The sequence below is a fragment of the Leptonotus elevatus genome, chromosome 19 (assembly GCF_054856555.1).
Source record: "Leptonotus elevatus isolate MCC_2025b chromosome 19, RoL_Lele_1.0, whole genome shotgun sequence".
Taxonomy (NCBI): Eukaryota; Metazoa; Chordata; class Actinopteri; order Syngnathiformes; family Syngnathidae; genus Leptonotus; species Leptonotus elevatus.
The window spans coordinates 350,001-373,652 of NC_141257.1; the positions used below are offsets into that span (position 1 = coordinate 350,001).

At 50.6% G+C, this 23,652-nt stretch overlaps 3 protein-coding genes and 1 long non-coding RNA gene across 11 annotated transcripts in view; 1 reads left to right on the forward strand and 3 right to left on the reverse strand.

Moving 5' to 3' along the window:
- LOC147157299 (uncharacterized) overlaps positions 1-2,996 on the reverse strand; it is a 5,173-nt gene extending 2,177 nt beyond the window's left edge. Inside the window, exons 1-3 of the mRNA XM_086063307.1 lie at positions 2,932-2,996; positions 2,734-2,774; positions 1-2,468 (exon numbers count right to left, since the gene is read on the reverse strand). The exon at positions 1-2,468 is cut by the window's left edge and continues 2,177 nt beyond it. Coding sequence (XP_085919433.1) covers positions 1-2,468; positions 2,734-2,774; positions 2,932-2,996 — 2,574 coding nt within the window. The remainder of the gene's footprint in view (positions 2,469-2,733; positions 2,775-2,931) is intronic.
- cibar1 (CBY1 interacting BAR domain containing 1) overlaps positions 1-23,596 on the forward strand; it is a 71,282-nt gene extending 47,686 nt beyond the window's left edge. The window contains exons 1-9 of one of the 6 annotated variants that reach the window (XM_086063553.1): positions 20,984-21,143; positions 21,526-21,760; positions 21,889-21,957; positions 22,034-22,135; positions 22,401-22,406; positions 22,484-22,588; positions 22,660-22,773; positions 23,126-23,239; positions 23,294-23,596. In XM_086063553.1, the coding sequence (XP_085919679.1) occupies positions 21,115-21,143; positions 21,526-21,760; positions 21,889-21,957; positions 22,034-22,135; positions 22,401-22,406; positions 22,484-22,588; positions 22,660-22,773; positions 23,126-23,239; positions 23,294-23,395 (876 nt within the window). In that variant the 5' untranslated portion in view covers positions 20,984-21,114 and the 3' untranslated portion in view covers positions 23,396-23,596. Of the gene's footprint in view, positions 1-19,368; positions 21,144-21,515; positions 21,761-21,888; positions 21,958-22,033; positions 22,136-22,400; positions 22,589-22,659; positions 22,774-23,125; positions 23,240-23,293 lie in introns of those variants that run through there. The other 5 variants (XM_086063554.1, XM_086063551.1, XM_086063549.1 and 2 more) reach the window with 5 other exon arrangements.
- Positions 4,553-8,791, reverse strand: LOC147157300 (uncharacterized). Its single transcript, XR_015091343.1, has 3 exons — positions 8,644-8,791; positions 5,167-5,247; positions 4,553-4,868 (listed from the first exon to the last, which is right to left on the reverse strand). It is a non-coding gene; the product is annotated as an uncharacterized LOC147157300 (long non-coding RNA).
- On the reverse strand, positions 17,438-20,456 carry LOC147157301 (major histocompatibility complex class I-related protein 1-like). Of its 3 annotated transcripts, XM_086063548.1 has the most exons (10): positions 20,282-20,456; positions 19,404-19,676; positions 19,078-19,318; positions 18,923-18,972; positions 18,561-18,845; positions 18,175-18,294; positions 18,079-18,111; positions 17,953-17,994; positions 17,842-17,877; positions 17,438-17,765 (listed from the first exon to the last, which is right to left on the reverse strand). In XM_086063548.1, the coding sequence occupies exons 1-10, from the start codon at positions 20,334-20,336 to the stop codon at positions 17,728-17,730; spliced, it is 1,173 nt and encodes a 390-aa protein (XP_085919674.1). In that variant the 5' UTR covers positions 20,337-20,456; the 3' UTR covers positions 17,438-17,727. The 3 variants fall into 3 exon arrangements, with proteins under 3 accessions (XP_085919674.1, XP_085919673.1, XP_085919672.1); XM_086063547.1 differs by having other exon boundaries at positions 18,178-18,294; positions 18,923-19,318; positions 20,282-20,455; XM_086063546.1 differs by having other exon boundaries at positions 18,923-19,318; positions 20,282-20,455.
- Positions 23,597-23,652: the final 56 nt, after the last annotated feature.

Below are 23,652 nucleotides of genomic sequence, written 5' to 3' on the forward strand. Positions count from 1 at the left end.
TTGTGCTGCTTGGGAGAGTTGTAGCGCAAAAGGGGCCAAGTCGCCGCTCGCTCCCGCCGCCGCTTCTTGGGCTCTTGTTGCAGCAGTTTGAGATGCGTCTGCTGCACTGTCTGCTGCTGCTGCTGCTGCTTCTGCATCTATGGTGCCTTGTGCAAACTCCAACGCAGCAGTGGCTGCCTCGTCTGCAGCAGATGAAGCATCTTCTGCAGCTTCTTCTGCTTGTGAGGACCCCCCTGAAGCTGCGGCTGTTGCTGCCGCAGCTGAGCTGGCTAGTGATGCGGCTGCTGATGCGGCAGTTGTGGATGCTGCAACAGCTGTCTCTACTGATCTTTGGATTCCCATTGCCGGTCCTTCCGCAGCGACTGCCGCTGCACCTGCGCTTTGTGCTGCAGTTTGTATTTGTAGGATAGCTAATTCACCAGCTAACTCGGCTTCCGCGTCTCCTGCAGTGGATGCTGCAGCTCGCTCTGCTGTGTCGAGTGCAACTTGAGCCTGAGCTGCTGTTTGTTCTGCCAACGCAGCTGAGCTTTCGGCCGCCTCTATGGCTTGTATTACGCTGGCCTCTACATCTGCCGGTAGGTCTGCTGAATTGAGTAAAAGTTGGAGCTCTTGCGCTGCCATCTCAGCCTCTTGGTTTGCATTTCTTGCATTTTCTATAATAGATGCTGCATTTTCTGCGGTGACTCCAGAAGCCATAACTTCCGCTGCTAAGTCTGATGTATTTGCGGCTGACCTCGCTATGGTTGCTGCATTTTGTGCTGCTTGGGAGAGTTGTAGCGCAAAAGGGGCCAAGTCGCCGCTCGCTCCCGCCGCCGCTTCTTGGGCTCTTGTTGCAGCAGTTTGAGATGCGTTTGCTGCACTGTCTGCTGCTGCTGCTGCTGCTTCTGCATCTATGGTGCCTTGTGCAAACTCCAACGCAGCAGTGGCTGCCTCGTCTGCAGCAGATGAAGCCTCTTCTGCAGCTTCTTCTGTTCGGAAGCACCCCCCTGAAGCTGCGGCTGTGGCTGCCGTAGCTGAGCTTGCCAGTGATGCTGCTGCTGATGCGGCAGTTGTGGATGCTGCAACAGCTGTCTCTACTGATCTTCGTACTGCCACTTCTGCAATTGTTTCGGTGACTTCGTCTGTGGTGCTTGTGCTGTCATCAGTATTGGCTGTGCTGTCGGTTGATGGAGCGTCAGTTGATGCTGCTGGGGTGTCAGTTGATGGGGCGTCGGTTGCTGCTGCCGGGTCGTCGGTTGATGCTGCTGGGGCGTCGGTTGATGCTGCTGGGCCGTCGGTTGATGCTGCTGGGGCGTCGGTTGCTGCTGCTGGGTCGTCGGTTGATGCTGCTGGGGCATCAGTTGCTGGGGCATCGGTTGATGCTGCTGGGGCGTCCGTAGATGCTGCTGGGGCATCAGTTGCTGGGGCATCGGTTGATGCTGCTGGGTCGTCGGTTGATGCTGCTGGGGCATCAGTTGCTGGGGCATCGGTTGATGCTGCTGGGTCGCCAGTTGATGCTGCTGGGGCATCAGTTGCCGGGGCATCGGTTGATGCTGCTGGGGCGTCCGTTGATGCTGCTGGGGCGTCCGTTGATGCTGCTGGGGCATCGGTTGATGCTGCTGGGGCGTCCGTAGATGCTGCTGGGGCATCAGTTGCTGGGGCATCGGTTGATGCTGCTGGGTCGTCGGTTGATGCTGCTGGGGCATCAGTTGCCGGGGCATCGGTTGATGCTGCTGGGGCGTCCGTTGATGCTGCTGGGGCGTCCGTTGATGCTGCTGGGGCATCGGTTGATGCTGCTGGGGCGTCCGTTGATGCTGCTGGGGCATCGGTTGATGCTACTGGGGCATCAGTTGCTGGGGCATCGGTTGATGCTGCTGGGTCCTCGGTTGATGCTGCTGGGGCATCAGTTGCTGGGGCATCGGTTGATGCTGCTGGGTCGCCAGTTGATGCTGCTGGGGCATCAGTTGCCGGGGCATCGGTTGATGCTGCTGGGGCGTCCGTTGATGCTGCTGGGGCGTCCGTTGATGCTGCTGGGGCATCGGTTGATGCTGCTGGGGCGTCCGTTGATGCTGCTGGGGCATCGGTTGATGCTACTGGGGCATCAGTTGCTGGGGCATCGGTTGATGCTGCTGGGCCGTCGGTTGATGCTGCTGGGGCGTCGCTTGATGGGGCATCGGTTGATGCTGCTGGGGCGTCGGTTGATGCTGCTGGGGCGTCGGTTGATGCTGCTGGGGCATCGGTTGCTGGGGCGTCAGTTGATGCTGCTGGGTCGTCCGTTGATGCTGCTGGGGCGTCCGTTGATGCTGCTGGGGCGTCCGTTGATGCTGCTGGGGCATCAGTTGATGCTGCTGGGGCGTCCGTTGATGCTGCTGGGGCATCAGTTGCTGGGGCATCAGTTGCTGGGGCGTCCGTTGATGCTGCTGGGGCATCAGTTGCTGGGGCATCAGTTGCTGGGGCATCGGTTGATGCTGCTGGGGCGTCAGTTGATGCTGATGGGGCATCGGTTGCTGGGGCGTCGGTTGATGCTGCTGGGGCGGCGGTTGATGCTGCTGGGGCGTCGGTTGATGCTTCTGGGGCATCGGTTGATGCTGCTGGGGCATCGGTTGATGCTGCTGGGGCATCGGTTGATGCTGCTGGGGCATCGGTTGATGCTGCTGGGGCGTCCGTTGATGCTGCTGGGGCATCAGTTGATGCTGCTGGGGCGTCCGTTGATGCTGCTGGGGCGTCCGTTGATGCTGCTGGGGCATCAGTTGCTGGGGCATCGGTTGATGCTGCTGGGGCGTCCGTTGATGCTGCTGGGGCATCAGTTGCTGGGGCATCGGTTGATGCTGCTGGGGCGTCCGTTGATGCTGCTGGGGCATCAGTTGATGCTGCTGGGGCGTCCGTTGATGCTGCTGGGGCGTCAGTTGATGCTGCTGGGGCGTCCGTTGATGCTGCTGGGGCATCAGTTGCTGGGGCATCGGTTGATGCTGCTGGGGCGTCCGTTGATGCTGCTGGGGCATCAGTTGCTGGGGCATCGGTTGATGCTGCTGGGGCGTCCGTTGATGCTGCTGGGGCGTCCGTTGATGCTGCTGGGGCGTCAGTTGATGCTGCTGGGGCGTCGGTTGATGCTGCTGGGGCGTCGGTTGATTCTGCTGGGGCGTCGGTTGATTCTGCTGGGGCGTCGGTTGATGCTGCTGGGGCATCAGTTGCTGGGGCGTCGGTTGATGCTGCTGGGGCGTCGGTTGATGCTGCTGGGGCGTCGGTTGATGCTGCTGGGGCGTCGGTTGATGCTGCTGGGGCGTCGGTTGATGCTGCTGGGGCGTCCGTTGATGCTGCTGGGGCGTCAGTTGATGCTGCTGGGGCATCAGTTGCTGGGGCATCGGTTGATGCTGCTGGGGCGTCCGTTGATGCTGCTGGGGCATCGGTTGATGCTGCTGGGGCGTCCGTTGATGCTGCTGGGGCATCAGTTGATGCTGCTGGGGCGTCCGTTGATGCTGCTGGGGCGTCAGTTGATGCTGCTGGGGCGTCGGTTGATGCTGCTGGGGCGTCGGTTGATGCTGCTGGGGCATCAGTTGCTGGGGCGTCGGTTGATGCTGCTGGGGCGTCGGTTGATGCTGCTGGGGCGTCGGTTGATGCTGCTGGGGCGTCGGTTGATGCTGCTGGGGCGTCGGTTGATGCTGCTGGGGCGTCGGTTGATGCTGCTGGGGCATCAGTTGCTGGGGCATCGGTTGATGCTGCTGGGGCGTCCGTTGATGCTGCTGGGGCGTCGGTTGATGCTGCTGGGGCGTCGGTTGATGCTGCTGGGGCGTCGGTTGATGCTGCTGGGGCGTCGGTTGATGCTGCTGGGGCGTCGGTTGATGCTGCTGGGGCGTCGGTTGATGCTGCTGGGGCATCGGTTGCTGGGGCATCGGTTGATGCTGCTGGGGCGTCGGTTGATGCTGCTGGGGCGTCGGTTGATGCTGCTGGGGCGTCGGTTGATGCTGCTGGGGCGTCGGTTGATGCTGCTGGGGCGTCGGTTGCTGGGGCGTCGGTTGATGCTGCTGGGGCGTCGGTTGATGCTGCTGGGGCGTCGGTTGATGCTGCTGGGGCATCGGTTGCTGGGGCATCGGTTGATGCTGCTGGGGCGTCGGTTGATGCTGCTGGGGCGTCGGTTGATGCTGCTGGGGCGTCGGTTGATGCTGCTGGGGCGTCGGTTGATGCTGCTGGGGCGTCGGTTGATGCTGCTGGGGCGTCGGTTGCTGGGGCGTCGGTTGATGCTGCTGGGGCGTCGGTTGATGCTGCTGGGGCGTCGGTTGATGCTGCTGGGGCGTCGGTTGATGCTGCTGGGGCATCAGTTGCTGGGGCATCGGTTGATGCTGCTGGGGCGTCGGTTGATGCTGCTGGGGCGTCGGTTGATGCTGCTGGGGCGTCGGTTGATGCTGCTGGGGCGTCGGTTGATGCTGCTGGGGCGTCGGTTGATGCTGCTGGGGCATCAGTTGCTGGGGCGTCGGTTGATGCTGCTGGGGCGTCGGTTGATGCTGCTGGGGCGTCGGTTGATGCTGCTGGGGCGTCGGTTGATGCTGCAGGGGCGTCGGTTGATGCTGCTGGGGCGTCGGTTGATGCTGCAGGGGCGTCGGTTGATGCTGCAGGGGCGTCGGTTGATGCTGCTGGGGCGTCGGTTGATGCTGCTGGGGCGTCGGTTGATGCTGCAGGGGCGTCGGTTAATGCTATAGAGGCGTCGGTTGATGCTGCTGGGGCGTCGGTTGATGCTGCTGGGGCGTCGGTTGATGCTGCTGGGGCGTCGGTTGATGCTGCTGGGGCGACGGTTGCTTGGGTTGCGGGCGTGTCATTTTCATCAGTAGTTATCTGAAGGAGTTTTCTGGCTGTGCTGGGTCGAAGATGTCTCTCGTTTGGATAACTGTTGGTTCCTGTTTCCATTGACGTGTTTTGTCAGAAATTTTTTACGATGACTCCAAGCTTATTGTATTTTATACAGCAGGGGTGGGCAAACTCTGTCTTCGAGGGCTGGAGCCCTGCAGGTTTTGGATTTTTTTTCCCTTCTCCAACACACCTGATTCATATGATCAGCTCATCAGCAAGCTCTGCATAATTCTGATAAGGATCCTGTTCATTGGAATCAGCTGTGTTGGAGGAGGAAAACCACTAAGACCTACAGGACTTTGTACCTCGAGGACTGGAATGGCCCCTGTCATACGGATTGCTTACCGAAAAGTAGAAGTAGGAAGATGAACGTTTTGATGATCATTGTGATGCTCTCTGATGTCCCAAGCTAAATTTGATTACGTCCTGTAAAAATGACAAAAAACAAAAAATTTCAAAGTGACTTTCAGTTCATTTCCAAAAATATTCCCTCTTATCAAAAGTTGATATTTTGTACAAGAAACACATTTAACAGAGGGAGGGCATTAAGTAACTTCAAACAAGATGGCGGGAAAATACATTCAGCATTTATTTAAGGCAGGGTATGTCAATGGAAACACCACTGCATGAGTTTGTCTTGTGGGTTGAGAGAAATATGGCCAAAAAAAACGCTAGCCCTTGGTGTCTTTCTAGATATTGGGGGAGCTTTTGACAGCATCAATTTCAACCGTTTGACCGTATCTCGACAAGAGCTACAGATGCTTCCGGTGCTAGTCCGTTGGATTGAATATTTAGTGAGCTTTATGGAAAAACTGTGAAAAGGAAAATTGGTAAAGTATATTGGCAAAGTGGAATTCTGTCGCCCTTCCTATGGAATTATGAATAAAGTTATGAACTCCTCACTTTCGGAAGAAAGAAAATATATATGCACAAGCCTATGCCGACAACCTGGTGACGCTAGTAGCAGTTGCAAACGCACTCTGGGTAAGACGCAGGGCACAAATGGCAACAAACATTGTTGTTGATTTCAGCAGCGACAAAACTCAAGTTGTCTTGTTCACTAACAAGTGGGAGCTCAATTTGTGCCCCCTGTGGATGAACGGACGACAACAACTTGAACTTTCCACTGAAGCCAAGCCTATCGGTATTATACTTGATAGCAAGTTGGTGTAGAAAAGTCATATCACACGGATTTCCTCCAAGGCATCTGCGGCGCTAATGCAATGCAGACAAATTGTTGGCAAAGCGTAGGGAATAAATCTACACATGATGAAATGGGTATACACAGCCATGGTGTGTCCTCTCTTGACATATGCATGTGTATCCTTGATGCAGTATGGGAAAAAACTCCAAAAGGTGGAGCGGTGACCATGTTTCATGATATCCTCAGCTTCTCCAAGCACACCTACGGGTGCAATGGCATTTTTGCTGAATATCATACCGATAGGAGAGTTTGTCAGGGTGGAGGCTGTTCATCCGTCCAGGCCGGACTCTGGACAAACAAAACCGTGGAGACACCTGGAAAAAACAGGAGTCATGTGGATGTGTGCAATGGTGACAGATGTGACTTGCCATTGCTGGGTATGCCAGGTGACCTTAGGAGGGGGGGGGGGGGACATTCAAAGACATTCGAAAGATACTTTCGGTGTCAAATACAAGAAGGCGCAATTGAATATGAATGCAACCTTGGCATAAATGTTCCCCGGAGGCTACACCGATGGTTCAAAACTGGACAAGAGTTGGAGCAGGTATTCATAACAAGTACCTCAACAGCGCTCAATCTCCTGTTCAGCAATTCCTCTTCTTGGGCCGGACTGAGTACCGTCTTCCAGACAGAAGTCTTTGCCATATCAATGGCGCCAGAGATGCTGCCCGAGGAGGGGGTCCAGCAACAAATAATAGTCGTCCTTTCTGATAGTCAGGCAGCTCTTAAGGCAATGGAATGCAATACGGTCACATTGGACACTGTTTTGCCTTGCATTGAAAACCTTAGTAACCTGGGTAAAGTAAAACTATCTTCTCAATTGTATGGATACCCGGTCATCTGGGAGTCCAGGGCAATGAGGATGCTGATCAACTTGCACAACAGGGATCTGAGCTCCTCATTGAGGGCCCAGAACCTTTTATTTCAGTCATGTATGCTAGCTGTGTCTATGCTTTGCAGGACTGCAGCATAAAACGCTGGCATGGGGAAAATGTACTGATCGTGAGAAAACAAAGGAAAACGTTGAATGGCCTTCGATTAGATCTGAGTTTGAGTAGGAATCAAATGAATCTTGTAGCACAAAGTCCAACAGGACATTGCAGTCTCCAGTAACATAAAAATGCTATAGGCCGGGCCATGTCCTCAACATGCCCAAAATGTGATATAGAAGACGAAACACCTAACCACCATGTGCGAAGGAGTACTGACTTCCGGGACATTCGGAAACGACACCTGGGGAACACATTTCTCGCAATCAGGTCAGTTGTTGAGAAAATTACTATTAAAACTCTCTCCACGTACCTGAAGCAAGCTTCAAGGCTTGCTGAGTACGACCAGAGATAACTTAATGCAGTGTTTTGTCGCGATGGGCCTACTATTGGCCTGAGCGACTTGCTCGATTGGTTCAATCCATGGAACCGCCTTCATGATAATAGTATGATCAAGGGGGGAAAGCTGGAAAACTATTGGCAGGGAGGATTAAGAAAGTGCAGACAGAAAAGCAGACCCTTCGCCAGAGCCCAGGCTTAAAGGGGCCCAGGCTTGAAACGCATTCCAATTATTATCAATACATAGCATATATAGATAGCATGTCCTTTGCTTCATATATTTGGATAGATGTCACATAGCACTGCCGTCTATCCATCCAATGAATGTCGCCCTTTGCGACCACCACTGGAAAGTATTATCATAGACAACATTTACAGTGTATACACATAGACGCTGTCGTGAGTACGTCGACGCCGCCGCGGCCCTACTGGACGTTGTTAAGATGCCTCGTTAACGTTCTCCTTGGGAGATGTATCATCAAGCCACAACTCATTGGATTAATAAGTAACCATTACCTTTGATTATGTCATTCTAACTCAATCTTACTAATTATTTGCTGATTTATTGGCAAATATCATTGCCACATATCATATACGCTGACATATCGCTGACATCGGGCCAACTGCAGCAGAATTAAAAAGAAAAAAGGAGTGCAAAATCGAGCCTCATTTTAGATGTCCAAACGGTTTGTGGCTTGTGTGGTTTCTGTTCCAAATGGCTCTTAAGTTGCCGACACTAATGTAGCATGTTTTACCAACAGCCATACTTTATTTTCATTCAGTTGATATTCCAGCATGGGTGAAAATAGAGAGGTGTGGAATATAACTCCCAATTCATTTATCTTTTTATACATCACATGAAGAAGAAGAAAAGAGAGATTTTTTTTTTAAAGTAATTCCAATACAAGTTGTTAGTGTTCAAGCTCTACCTTTCATTGAGCCGAGAGCTTTCAGCCGCTCTGCACCTCAGCTTTGGAACTCTCCCCCACCAAAATAACGGAAATGGACTCCTTCCAAAGCCAAATTCTCAAAGTCACTTGAAAGCCCTTCTTTTCAAACAGACCTATTCCCACTGGTTGCTCTTCCCGCTCTTTTGTTGCTGCTGCTGCTGCTGCCTGATGTTCTGATGGTTGCTGATCTGCTACAAGCCGTTTAATTTTGAATTCTAGATATTTTTTATGGGATTAGTTTTTTTTTGTTATCCTGTACAGTGACCTGGATTGGTTTGAAAAGCACCTTGTACTATTATTCTTACAATTGTTATTCTTACAAGATGGAGAAAGTACTCACCACACTCAATCAAGGGAAATTTTCAATTCACTCGGTGTCGCTGGACTCAACTGTGTTGGTGTCGGTTCTGCTCCCACGTAGTATGTAGTCTTCCAACTGTGTGGATTTGGCTAATAAAGATCGGAACTCAACTCTTGTCCCGCCCTCATTAAGGTGAGGCCTCAATTATCCCTTCTTCTTCTGCAGATAAGTGTTTGCTTAGTGCGTCAAGAAGTGAATGTTGTCGAGCTACATTTTTGTTTGCAACCTGCAATTAATCAATTAGATAACTGACGTCATGTTGGATGTTTCAGAAACCGAGTAGGTTACAATTGGGAAATTACCATCGGATTGTTTTGACTTCCGCTTGGAATGATCAAAAATTTCCCTGCGTTCCCTTGAAAAACTTTGGCACGCGGTGGCGGTTGGAAGAATGCCGAGCTTCTAACGTCAGCCGCATGTTCAACTTTGGTGATGGAGGGAAATGTTTGGTAACAATCTTGAGTGTCCATCGCCCCCGCTTCCGTCAGCAACAGCATCACGACTTGTGTCGTCACTATCATCATGACCATGACTCAACGTTACTGAGAGTCACCTCGACCAAACGTTTCAATACCTTCCTTCCAGATGCACTGACTGGATGCTTCTGGTCAAGTCAAGTCAAATTGATTTATATCGGCCTTAATCGCAAAAGAGTCTCAAAGGGCTTCACACACCCACAATTGGCAAATACCAACGACATCCTCTGACCCTTAACCTTACGAGGGCAAGGAAGAAGTCAAACAAAAAACCCATCAAGTGAACGATAAGAAACCTTGAGAAGGGGTCGCAAATGTGCGAACCGCCTTCTAGGATGACCAGGCTGCGACGGATGCCGGGTGGACAACAATTGACCCAATTTGTGCCGCCGCAAAACAATGTTAGCTCAAATGGTGCGCGAGTCCACGTCACGAATTGAAGCACTGCAAGAAGACGCCGTCAGAGAAGTGTGTCCCCCTCCAACCTTTAAGGCTTCTTCCTGTCTGAGGAACTGACTGACGGACTAGTTCTGATCAAAGGTACTTTGAGTATCTGACAGACTGGATCTGGTCAAGGTTTACTGCCAGTCTGAAGAACCAAGTGAGCGGAAGTGTTCACGGTTACTTCCCATCTAGTAAACTGAATGACTCCCTCTCTTCAACATCCTGTTTCCTGTCTGAGGAACTGGCAGACGGGGCCCATTCTTGGTGTATTCCTGTCTTGGGGACTGACTGGTAGATACCACGTAAAGGTTCTTGGTCTTTTGAGGAACTAGCACCTGAGGCATTGGCTGACGACATGGACTTGTTCTGTTTACGGTTACTTCCCATCTGAGTAACTGACCGATTGGCTCTAATTCACATTACTTCTGATCCGACAAAGTGAGATGCTGGTTCTGTTCAAGGTTTCTCCTCCCATCTGAAAATCAGGGAGACTCGAACAAGGTTTTTTTCCTCTCTGTGGAACTGACAAACTGGTTCTGTTTGTTGTTTCTTCCTGCGTGAAGATCAGGCAAACTGGTTTTTTTCAAGGTTCCTTCCTGTCTGAGGAACTGACCAAGGTTTCGTTTCATTTCTCGGCCAGTGATTGCCCATCTTATTTCCTGTCGTAGTGCCCGTGCGATTAGGTTGTGAGTGTCTGCCATTGTGCGCTTGTGTCAATAAACAAACATGAGCGAGCTGTCACCGGGCTTAGCTGCGCGTCTTCTCGATGCACATGTTATGCGCAGAATGCCGTCGAGTGACAGCGCATGACGACAAAGCGATGATAATAAGCGCCTTAATTATCCACACTCGAGTATCGTAATTGTAAGGTGTGGACCTTGTTTAATTGCTGCTGTGCCGAAACGAGCAGTCTCGAGAACATACGCAAACACTCCTACATGCGGAATGGCAACACTTGCTCAGAATAGTTTCATCCGGATTTAGCAACTGAGCGTTGGTCATCATCTGCATCACAGTGCAGTGAACGTGAACGCTATCCAACATTGTTGATAAACGGAATTGCACATGAGCTCTATTGCTGATGATCGCTGATGACGATTTCCATGTGTTAGCTACTTCACAATGAGTCACACGTGTCCATAATACAAGGATTGGACAGTGAGCATTCAAAACCTCTCCACTTAATTGACTACACACCACGACTCTGCTGTCTGTTTTGTTCGCATATCATGTTGTGTTCTTTGTCATGCTGTCCTGTTTTGCCCAAGGACCTGTTGTCACTCGAATACTGATGATGCTCTCCCATTTGAGTCTTTTCAGGTTAGGGTGTGAAAGACTTTGCCGGTGACTTGTTGCTGCCAATACAAGATATGATCTCCTTTGTCTCTTGTAAAGCTTGGTCAGGAGTAACCCTATGTTCACATTCGGGCACCTTTCATTTGAACAACATTTACTTTTTGGATGACAAAAGAACGGAAAGTTCCTGAGCAGAAATGTGAAGAGGCATGCCAGGTCTCCATGGAGATTTCACTGTCTTTCCATCCTAATCGGGTTAGAAGAGCAAATGGAATTTCTCCACGCAAATGCGCAGTCACGTCATCGTTTAGTGGCGGGACAATATGGCGGCTTCCAAAGGAACTCGCTGTTGATTTTGACGAGAAATTTGGATTTAGTTTTCGTTAGTCTTTTGACTCAAATTAATTAAAGTTTTAGTCCTCATTTAGTCATCTGGTTGTATTTGACTTTTAATCTAATTTTAGTAGACTAAACTGACAATTAAGTCAGTATTTTCCTTCAGCATAATTTTCGACTTTCAGACAAAAAATTATAACACCTATTTGTAGCCGTACTTTAAACACGCAAGACACATTTAATACAACAATGGCTTTATTAATGGTCTCAATGAAACATGTTGAACTGACAATCATATAACTTAGTTTTCACCTAAAAAAAAAAAAATGCATTATTGCCAAATGCCTGCTCATTACTTTTTGACTTTTTAGTACATGTTTGTTTCAAGCTTGAATTTGGGGCCAAAAAGCGTGTGTTTGGTGCCATCTTAAGGTTAAACACTGAGATCAACACAATTTGGCTGTTTGTCCTCTCGTTACACGAGACGATCCGTACTACGTCACTTGTTCCGCATGACGTAGTCGCCCCCGCCACCCAGCGGCTCATTCTCGTAAACGCCTCCTTAAACGGCTTCTTAGCGAGTTGCTGCAGCTGTCAATCACAGCCCAGACCACGCCCACGAACCTCTTCCCATTGGCAACCTAACGGTCCTCCAGGCAACACCCCCTTTGAGCGGCCATTTCGAATCTTAGTGAGGGGCGGAGCAAGAGTCTGTCTGACTTGAGTAATCCTTTAACTGCGACCAATCCGAAAATAACATGCACATCTCTAACTTAGGCCTACATCAATCTCTTCAAATAAATAGCAAGGCTGTCATAAACATACTGTTGTAACTTTATGTTTAGGGGCTTCTAAAAGAAAAGGAACAAAATGTGGGAACATTTTCACTGGGGGGGGGGGGGGGGCTGGTGGAAATTGTGTTTGGCTAGTAACGTTAGAGCAGGGATAGGGAAACCCTGGTCCTCGACAGCCGCTTTCTTGCCTGTTGTCCATGTCTCTCTCTTCTCAAAAACAGCGGACTCAACTGATCAGCTAATCAGCAACGATCTTGTTCATCAATCAGGTGTGTTGATGGAGGGAGACAGGCAGGACAGCGAGGACCAGGGTTCCCTACCTCTGCTTTAGAGAGTCACCAGCCACGTTGACTGGTCATAAAAAAAAAAAGAAGTTGATTGAGAAGCCCCGGTGGCTCATGTAAGGACCACATCACATGGAAACAGTTGACGGCTGACATCTTGGATCGGAGCGAGAAAAACAGTCTGCATGCAAACCCGGCTAGCAAGTAGCGAAAATGAGCGCGCAGCGTCTGCATTGTGCGATTGTGCTCCCTTGAAGATTCCACTTCAAACGGCCGTCATCTCCTGAGTCGCTCTTTGACGTGGGCCAGGACTTCACCCCAAAATGTCTTCATTCAACTGGCTGGCGGTAGCGGGTTTTGCCACAACCCCCCGGGCGGCATTGAGCCCCACTGGACGAGATGCGGCAAAATTAAAATGAACTCACAAATGCGGATTACAGATCATCAATTCCTACTAAACAGCATAACAATAAATGGGTTCAAACACAACAGGTTTGAAATGATAAGACTGCATCAAGATGAAAATCTAATTCATCGCACCCACCAATGAGTGTAGAACAGACGTGGGCATCGAGGGCCGGAGTCCTGCAGGTTTTGCATGTTGCCCTTCTCCAACACAGCTGATATATGATCAGCTCATCAACAAGGTCTGCATAAGCCTGATACCGATCCTGTTGATTGGAATCAGTTTGTGTTGGAAGTGAGAAACTTTCAAAACCTGCAGGACTCCGACCCTCGTGGACCGAGATTGCCCACCTCTGGTCTAGAAGCTCAAGCTCTTGAAAACATGAACCTTCTCGGCGTCTCTGAGGCGCGAGGGCCCTAAAAGCGGAAGGACGCCTCGCTGTGCGTGGGCGCGTCCCACCTGACTTTAGGAATGTCTCAAAGGCGGGATCCGGAGCACCTCAGGGCCCGCGGGGTGCCAAAGGTAAAAGCGGCTAAAAGGTCCCAGACCATGACCACGCTCGCAAAAACCAACAAAAGAACCTCAAAAGTGATCGTTCACACAGACGCGAAGGCAATTGTGGAATTGGTGGAAATGGTCTGAGCGCACGTGCTGCTCAAGTCTGCCATCATTGTAAACCGGAAATACGGGTTTGTACAAGAGCATCAGCCATGCGTGATTCAAAAGGACTCTTTTGTGTTCTTGTACTTTTGAAGTGAGCTCATAGTCTAGAATAATTTCCAGGTTTTTCACGCGGGATGTCGGATTTCAGGGTAGTGCTGGCGATGAAGCGGAAACTTTCTCTGTGTGGGCCTGACGACCGATAAGCGCACCTTCGGTTTTGTCCTGCTGACGCTGGAGGACGTTCCGCGGCATCCAGGATTGGATTTCGAAAAGAACGTTCATTGGACTGGTGACGTGTGAAAACATGGAGATCATGACACAGCCAAGGGCAGTGTCAGTAGCACTTCATTAAACAGTAAGGGGTCCAAGAATCATCCTTGGGGCACACCGCATGTCATTTGATTGAAATTCTGCCAGTTGCAGTACTAATCTTTGTCCAGCACCAGGGAGGCCGAATACCCAAGACATTTGAGTCTATTTAGTGGAATGCTGCCGTCTACTGGACCCAAACCCACACTGAAATCCTGCACAACCAGAAATGGGCAACATGGATCACATCATATGATGCTTTACAATCTTACTGATTTTTGAGATGGTCAAAGTGCTGCAGGTGTGCTTTTCCTTTTGCACCTGACTGAAACAGAATCTATAACACAGGGGGGCCGGCGAGAGGAGAAGCAGCAGTAAAACAGGCCTCAAATCCAGAGGTCAGGGGCTAAGGCAGGCCAAGAGGCCATTTACAGCAAACAGGACAGCGTTTTAGCACAGAGCCGTATATCGAGAGAGTTTGTCTGTCCAACGGCTTAGTACGCCGTGATTGGTCAACTGCTGGTCACGTGACATATGGACGCCATCTTGTTACCTGCCGGAACCAAGTTGGCCAAACTCACTCTCGCTACATTCGGCTGTTTTAGACAAAAGTCACCTTCCAAAAGTTGTCAACTAGCTTATAGAGCAGCTGATTTCATTATTCTCACCTCCTGATGTGTGTTTATAATGATTATGATTTTTATTTATTTTTAAATTGGAAGCTCGCATGTAACAAACAATATTATGAGAAACGAGGGGGCGGGGGGACCCGAGCGCCGCCGATGAAGGCACGCCAGACTCGGAACATCAAATCTTGGCCTTGGAGGAATCTGCCAAAATCCCTTTGTCGTGATTTGGCAAAAAATGGCTTAGCCCGCTTGATCAAAATGATTGCGGGACGATTGTCATCGCAGTTGACTCGACCCACGGCCATTTTGATGGCGACGACTTCAGCGTTCCCTCGCTACTTGCCGCTTGGGTTTCTGCGCTGTCGGCCATTTTCATTGGGGACATTTGTAAGTCGCTTTTTACTGAAGCTCAGCCATCTTAAGATAGAAAAGGACAAACTTGAACATTTTGTGGCGGTGTGCTGCCGAGTGCGCATCTCCTCACATTCAGTTATCAACGCAACATTTTGCGTGTGAAAAGTTGTATTTAGTCTGTAACAAGTGTTTGAAATGGCGGCTGCCAAAGTCAAACTCTACTTTGCTGAAATTTGCGCGGTGCTTGGAACGGCATAAAGTGAGGAACACTTCAATACGCTTGTATATCGTTCACACGATGGATTGAAAACAATTCCAGGGCTACTCGCACCGGTGCATGGAAGGTGCGAATGTTTGCTGGTGGTGGTGGGAGGGGCCGTAGGGGCCGCAGGCGCACACTGGCTGCCACGCTTCCTTCCGTCAGCCTGCCTGCCCCGGGGCGGCCACCGCAGTGTGAATGTGCGCGTGCGTGCATAATGTATCCGTTCCAATGAAAAGCGTCTAGAAAAGCGCTCTATAAATCCCATGCATTATTATTATTATTTACAGGTTTCGTATATCCTTGTCTTGAACGCTGAAACGAGCAAGTGAATCATCCAGGATCACCACAAAGCAATTTTGATGTTGTGCTGGAAGTTTGCCATTGTTCAAATGCCGTCAGCCCGTCACTGGTGAATGGTGAGAAATGTGAGCGAGAGAAAAACACAACTCGTGAAGCAACTAAGCCCTGACGGAAGTGACTTTTTGTGCATCAACTGTTAGCAGTTGCGTTGAGCGTGGCGGCCGGCGTTGGCCCGTGCCGTCAAACTTCACATTGGCAGCATCGGCGCACGTGTCTTGTGTGCACATGCCAAAAGCTTCAGCATATGTGTGGGACGTCAAATGTTCCAAGTGGCTTCAACTGGTTTGTAAATCTGATGCACACGTCGCTTGTATTCACAAGCGCTTCCATGAAAGACCTTCTCACGTCACCTTTGGCAAACGTTGCTTTTCACATTGTCCGATATTTCAGCGCAATGTTCAAACGTTACAGACCGTAGCTTGCAAAAGTATGACATTTCGTTTTACTGCTATTTGGAGCAAAGTCATTCTTAGGTGCTACTTTATGGGGAGAGGTTTTGTCTCCAAATGATTCACACAAATATATTTAGGCCGACGTGTTAGTCAGTTTATTATGACTAAGCATTTGTAAAAGTTTAATTCTGCTTGTGAGTTGTCCAATGTGCATTTGCGGTTTGGTGGGCACGCGCACATATTTTTGAGACAAACGTCACGCAGTTTCAAGATATTCTTGTTTCCAGCTTTTCACACACACACATTCCTCAGATCTTTAGGTGTGTCTCAAGGCCCGTTCCTTCTCCGTCCACCAGGCGGCAGTGTTGCTGTCACCGTTGAACGGGAACGAGCCGTCTCGCGTTTCTCCTTTCAAATTGGAAACTGGGAAACGAGACTTTATTTCATCTTCCATTATGTGCTTGTTTATTTAACACGCAATTCAGGAAACTAAATACGACCCTTAGGGGAAACATTATTTTACTACTGTTAATGTTCTTCTTCTACGCCGTTGAGCAGCAGCGGCTAAAGAGGTAACAATAGAAGAAGAGTGTCTTCCGGGTGAAAGCGAAACAGGCTGGAGGGAAAGAAATGATGCTCGTATTTTATTTCCTGACTTGAGTTAAATAAATAAACCGCTAATGGAAGGTCAGGTAAAGGCTCGTTTTTCAAATGTCCGATTTTAAAGGAAAAATGGGAGGCGGCTCGTTGCCGTTCAATGGCGACAGCAACTGTGCTCGTAGCAAGTGGGCGGGTCTCGTCCTGCCAAACTGCAGCCCATCCGCTCAGGCTGGCATCGGTGGTGACGACCACCCCCGGCGGGACGATAGGACAGAGCGGCGACCCCGAGGTGCGAGAGCACCCATGAATCGACTGGACCGCCGGAGACGGCTCCGACGGTCCGGCAGCGGGTCGAGCCGGAAGCGGTCGCAGCCGCCGTTGCGATGGGCGGCTGCGACAGCAGGCCTCGTGGCACCAGCGCCGTCAGGGACGTTAAGTTGCCCGGCAGACGCAGACAAAAGGACACGAGGCGGAGCACTTGGGCTCCCCCCTGTGGTACTTCTCCAAACGGATGCTGGTTGATTTGGCACGCAAATGGGAGCGGCTGCACGACGTCATCGCCTGCCTACTTTGCATGGAATTGTAACGGAAGCTGTAGGAGAGAGGAAGAACAATCGCGGGAGAGGCGCAAAGAACATCCGAGGTCATGAAGTTGATGGAGAGGACACACATGACTCCCATAATGCACTTTTACAAACACGCGTTACAATGTCTGACAAACACGGTCCAATCAAGCAAATTGGGGGGAAAAGGCCCACGACGAGAGAGAGAATGCATGGACTGGAAAAAGAAAAAGAGGACAAGTGTTAGGGTTTGAAAAAAATAAACAAAGAAAAGGATTCTACTATTTAAGGGGTTTAATTATGTTTGAAATATGTAAAGTGAGGACTAATATAAAATACAGATGTGTCTCAGTTTGGGGTGTGAAATTGTGGAATAGTCTTGATGATGAGCTGAAGCCGCGTAACGTACTTCCTTATCGAGGCTTAAGGAAAAACTCACATCAAAAATCATTCATGCCTAAAGTGCCGCAGACAAAATGTCACATATGAAGGCGCTTTGGTGTCTGCGTGTGAATGTACAGAACGGTGTTTGGAATTGTTTCAAATGAGTCTTGTTTGAGAACGTTAGTTTAAAAAAAGGGCTTACTTCTTTTCATGTGTATAGGTTATGTTTTATATGATTTTTAATGTCTTTGAGTAGATTTTTTCCTCTTGTTTTCATTTTTTTTTTACATGTGCTTAAAAAATCCAATTCATTCATAAGATATATGTTTTCAATTGCTTGCTTTTTAAAAATGTTGCCTTTGAAATAGGCAATCACTTCTCAAAAGAACTTCATATAAATCAATCGTGCCCTGTATTCGTTGAATGCTACAATATCAAATGCACAAAAAGTAGTTGGCTTGGTGACTCGTCGCCGGCACAAGTTGTCATCGCTGCTTCCGCGCCGATGACGTCACATGCCGGAGGTCAGCGGCGTTGCGCTTTGCTCGTCTGCAGGGGGCGTACATTGCAACGGTCAACATGGACTGTCGTCACCAACCGTCATGGCTGCCCACGAGGATGCCACCTGGATTGTCGCTCAGCGAGTCCCTGGAGGTGCTGCCTGCAAACAGACAAGATGGCGGGCGGTCAAATGGAGCCGCTGACTGACTGAAAGTTGCTCTTGTCGAGGGCTTACCTGAATCGCTGGGGGAGGTCGAGCGCAAAGACGACTCGGCGGCTGGCGGGGGGACACGGGACAAGACAAGCGTCAAAGCAACGGTCGCTAACGATGATGTCATTTTGTCAACATGATGCAAAATACCTTCATCAGCGGGCGCGGGCTTGTCAACAGCACCTGCGGACGAGCACCGTTGAGTCGTTGCAAAGTTAAAAAGCGGGCATTTACGTGGCAACGTACCACCTTTCAACTTCCTGTAGCAGAGGCAACCCAACACGGCGACCAAGATGCCGAAGGGCACCAGCACCCCGCAGACCACGCCCACCACATCCACTGCGGGGGCGTTCAAGATCTCGCCGTCTGGAAGGCAAACGTCTGCACTCAGCATATACACTTTTTTTTTGGTGTGTGTGTGTGGGGGGGTACTGTTTACGTCAATTATTCCAAATCAGCCGCTCTCTATTTCAAGTACTTTGTCTTTAGCGGTGGACAATTCAGTCCCCAGAAAGTCCAAAGTCTGGTCCAGATGGGATGTAGCGACAGGAGCTTCTACTCAACCGGCAGTTAAAGGTGCTTGTTACCTGCCGGTCGACTTGCTAATGGCGGCGTTTGAGTTGCTTCCTCACCCCAATGCGTTTCCACGTGAAGTCCGGACGCCCGATGTCGGAGGACGCACGTGAAATTGCCAAGGTCGTTCTGGAGGATCTCCACGTGCTCGCGCCTCTGGAAGGTGTCGTCTTCGTTGGGCCGCACGCCCGACGACGCCACGCCGTCCTCCTTGGTGAGCGTGCGGCCGTTGCGGCGGATCTCCAGGTCGACGCCCTTGTGGGCGAAGCCGCTGGCGAGGCAGCTCAGCAGCAGCGTGTTGTCCGTGCGCGCCTTCCTGGCGAACACGTCCACAGTTGGCGGCGCTGCGGACGCAGGCGGGCGGGCGGGCAAGTGAGCAATAAGTGAGAGCGAGTGGGCCGGGCCAGGCCGGCGTACGTACGCTTGTGCTGCTCTCGGTGTCGTTGGTACTCCAGGAAGGAGTGCATCCAGGTGATGCACTCCTTGTCCAGGTAGGCGCGCGTGTAGTCCTTGAGGAGCTGCACGGCGTCCCACTTCCTCTTGGTCTCCAGCGCCGCGGGGGCCGTCGCCACCCAGGTGATGCACTCCTTGTCCAGGTAGGCGCGCGTGTAGTCCTTGAGGAGCTGCACGGCGTCCCACTTCCTCTTGGTCTCCAGCGCCGCGGGGGCCGTCGCCACCCACGCGGCGCCCTCGTAGTCGAAGGAAAGGAAGTCCTGGCCGTCGTAGCTGTACGTGTCCACGCCGCCGTCAAACGTCAGCGTGCCGTCGGGATGCAGGTGGCCGCGGCAGCCGTGCAGCCACTGGAGGACGTGCAAGTCTGAGGGCAAATGGCGTGGGATGGTCAAACTGAACAACGGGCCGGACGGAGCCAATGACTCGGGCCAATGAAAGTGTGCGAGTACCCGAGTGGTTGTGTCCCATGCGTTTGAGGAGGATGTCCATGTTGACCTTGAACCACTGCTGTTTGCTCCTCCTGGACAGGCTGCCGTGCTCCCAGTAGGTGGCGCTCAACTCTTCTGCCATCCAAGGCTGCTTGGGGACCTTGTTCATGGCGTCGCTGTCGTAGTAGTCGATCACGTGACCGTCCAGCACGCCCATGGCTATGAAGTCGTGCGCCTCCCGGAGGGTCGCGCCCCCCGACAGTCCCGTGTAGATGTACGTCAGAGTGTGAAGCTCTGCGGGCAAACACACACACACACAGCGACACGCCTGTCTTCATGCATGACTCTCACACGCACGCGCACCGGACCTGTTTTGTGCACGCGCACGCACCCGACATGTCTTCCAGCCAAGTGGCCAACTTGACAAACATGCACGTTAATTATTCTTGTGTCTTGCGCTCCAAACCACTTTTACTGATGATTTGGTCGTTTATTTTCAGCAACATTCTCATTTTAAACAGCCTAATACGCTCGTCTTAAAATCACCGTAAGAGATTTGACGGAATGTAAACATTTGTCGAAAGCGATCATGCCACAAACTGCGCTAAACTTCAAGTGCGCACTCTTCACAAAATAGCTCAAACCCGACATTTCAAAATAAAATACAATCACTTCTCAATTAATGAAATGAAATTATCATTATCCTTATTTACGCGACTCCCATTTCCTTCTCTGTCACACTCACTAAAATACAAGACGCGCGCGCGCGCGCGCACACACACACACACACACCATCGGTCGATGTTAGCGCGCGTCATTTGCGGGTGTTGCGCATGTTCAAACCTTTGCTTGACTTTCACTTTGAGTTAAGACGGCGTCGCTCAAACGAAACAACTCACCGGCTTGTGTGACCAGCGGCGCGCCAAACAGGAGACACAAGACGAACGTCTTCATCTTGGCCTAAACGTCAAGCAAGCAAATGTCCAACTTTAACGAAGACTCGGTGCGTCTCAACAGTTGCGTGCGTCTGTCGCTGTGTCTCTCAGGTGGTGCGTTCAATGCAGCTCGGAAACATGTAAAGCTGTTTCTACTTCCTCTTTTGTGGGTTACCGCTTTCACGCATTGCTTTCATTCCAAAGCCTGCCATCAGAGCTCATGAACGCAACACCATCATTTCTGTTCCTTCTCTCATCAACGTCACGTTCAAGTTGTTTGAGAAAGACATTTATTTTGTAGTGTTTGTTCATTTTCATTCAGGAACGTGTCCGCTGAATCACTGCTCCACTTATTATTGTCAACATAACGATAGTAAAGAAAACAAAATCGTAGAGTCAAAATTACATACATACAAATCCAAATTGAGTCATTGAAAACCACTGTGTTTAGTTTTTGACATAGAAACCAACAGCACGATATTAAACGAGGATAACATGACGAAGATGAGAACTTGTGCTATTTTGAACTTTTTTTGTTGACATTTCCCCCTGGCTTCACTTTTTGTTTTTTTCTGTATTAAAAACTGCGAATTGTTCAATAAAAGGTTCAACAAAAGTTCTCGCGCTCTATCTCGCTCGCTTCCACTACAATCGTGAAATCCCACCTTTTCGTTGACACCGGAACGCGCCAGCATCCATGGCAACGCCTGCTAGCTTCCATGCTAGCCAGTGAGCTGCCCGTCGTGTGACGCTCGGTTGACTGAGTTTCTTGATTTATTTTATTTTTCTCAGCAGACATGAGTCGAACTCCCGATGCGCGAGCGAGGTAACATTTATCGTCATTGTCTTAGCTTATGTTTCAACGTAACGCTTGTTGTTCTCGGGAAGGCTGTTCGGCCAGCTAGTTAGCCGAGTGTTGCTAACATACACGTTCTCGTGCTATTTGGCGTATGGAAAGCGCGAGGTGGTGAGTTGTTGGTCACAGCAAAAATAACCACGTTGTAGTTTGTTATTTAAATGGCAATCCACAACCTCTGGCCAACTCATGGAAGAGCATTTTTTATTTATCCTGCCTGTCACTCACTACATGTCGCTAGCCTAGACAGATGGCCAAAGATGACTTGTTTGTCATCAATATGTTGTGACATGGGATTCTGAGTTGGTTGTGTTGGTGACGCGCGCACGTGACGTTTGTGAGTTTGTTTTAGGGACAACCAGACCAAGAGAATCCAGGAGAACATCAGCAACGTGGAGAAGCACTTTGACGAGATGTGTCAAATTTTTGCCGCCTACGGCCGCAAAGCCGCCAGGTTGCGCGACAAGGCCGATGTCCTGGTGCGAGAGGTCGCCGACTACGCTGACACCGAGACGCCCGGCCTCAAGAAAGGCATGAAGCAGTTCGCCGAACACCTGGCCAAGATTCAGGACTACCGGCAAGCCGAGGTCTGTGCACAGATGGGTGCTGGTTCAATGGATTGATAGATGGATCAAAGGTCGATGGATGGATGGGTGACGGACGGACGGGCGGACGGATGCCCAGCGTAGTAATGACGCGTCTGCGTTGATTTCAGGTGGAGCGACTGGAGGCCAAAGTGATCGAGCCTCTGAAAGGCTACGGAGCAGTAGTGCGGCGCAAACGGGTGAGTGCTGAGCGTTCCTTAGTATGACGTTAGCATGACGAAAGCCAGAGGTGACGCGCGCCGTGCGTTTCTTCAGGAAGACGTGAAGGCGGCCCAGAGCGCCTGGTCGCGCGAGTCCAAGCAGAAGCAGCTACTGGAGCGCACTCGCCAACGGAACCCGTCCGACCGACAAGTCATCGTATCCTTCACGCTGTCCGTGGCATCAAAAAACGAATCGCTAGTCAGTCAGACAATTGCTGCGTTGTGCTAAAATGTGGGCTAGTGCTATTGTAAGTAAGTTGCTCTTCACGATCATTTCAAATGAAATCCAAAGTTTGGGGAAAAAATCAAGTAAAAAAACGTAGCGAGCGACGTCTGGGGACGGCAAGTCGGTTGAGGCGGCGCTAAAAGAAGCCAAAGTTGTATCTTGTAAACGATGGTTAGCTCCTTGATTCCGCCTCCAGTCTCAGGTGGGTTCCGCTCATCGGCTAGCATCAGAGGGGATGATGATGATGATGATGATGATGATGCTTGTGGCGTGCGTCAGGCCGAGAGCGAGCACCAGCGAGCCAGCGTGGACGCGACTCGCACGGCGCGGCAGCTGGAGGAGACCATCGACGACTTTGAGAAGCAGAAGATTCAGGACATCAAGGTGGGATGCGGAGACGTGCCGCCGCCGCCGCCGCCTACTCGCCACTTTGTGACTCTTTTTCTTCTTGCCAGAGGATCCTGTGTGACTTTGCCAGCGTGGAGATGTGCTTCCACGCCAAAGCCTTGGAGCTCTACACGCTGGCCTACCAGAGCATCCACAGTGTGGACGAGGAGAACGACCTGGAGGTACGTCGCACGCGCGTCACTTGCTCGCACGACTGCTTGACTTGAAGAAAGAAAAAAAAGTCACAGCAAATGTTTGCCCATATCACACTTTGAAAATGTTGCGCTCAATCCTGGCAACTATTTTGTTCATATTTTGCCACAAAGAAGAGAAAGAGAAATGAGGCTGCTTGCGCAGCAATGCGCGCTTAAATTGGTCTCCATCGAGACTTACAGTCTGACTTTCGCCAAAATTCTTCCAACATGAAAAAGTTCCTTGGTTTTTTTTCATTTGCGAATGAAGGGAGACATTTTCCCAATTTCAACAATTGAATGAGCCAAATGAGTGTTTGTGATGGCGCTCGCGCGCGCTCAGTTGTTCAGGAGCTCGTTGCACCCGCCCGACTACTCGGAGCGCTTGGACATCGTGCGCGCCAACTCTCTGGACGGGACCGCCTCCTCCTTCCTGACATCGACGGCCGCCTTCCAGGTAGGACGCAACCCACCTTCCCTCCCGCCCGCTCTGACGTGTTTTTGATAACAGAGAGCCTCGGGACGGCAGCAGGCCGAAGACGAGGACGAGGACGAAGACGAGGACGAGGAGGAATCTGAAGAAGTGGACGAGTCTGATGAGGAAACTCGATGACGCTCACCACTTTCTGTCATCATGAGTGCACGCACGAACATTCCTTAACATCATCTCCGCATGTGTATTCATTCAAATATCAAATATTGTTGACGTTTGAGGGACACCCACTCTGTGCGAGACATTTATGTAACAGCTATTATGGATTGTGTCATGGAAGGAAATGCACACATATAAACATAAACACATGCAAAGTCATGATCTCAATGTCTGTGAGTGTCAATCAAAAGTAAAGACACAATATTGTGTGCTCGTAA

Excerpts from the sequence above, each read along its gene's own strand:
- LOC147157301 (XM_086063546.1), bottom strand. The coding sequence starts at position 20,336 with ATGAAGACGTTCGTCTTGTGTCTCCTGTTTGGCGCGCCGCTGGTCACA. Across the intron at positions 18,846-18,922 it reads ACACCGAGAGCAGCACAAGC|CGCCGCCAACTGTGGACGTG; the intron begins GTACGTACGCCG and ends CTGCGTCCGCAG. Across the intron at positions 18,295-18,560 it reads TCACGTGGAAACGCATTGGG|ACGGCGAGATCTTGAACGCC; the intron begins GTGAGGAAGCAA and ends TTTGCCTTCCAG.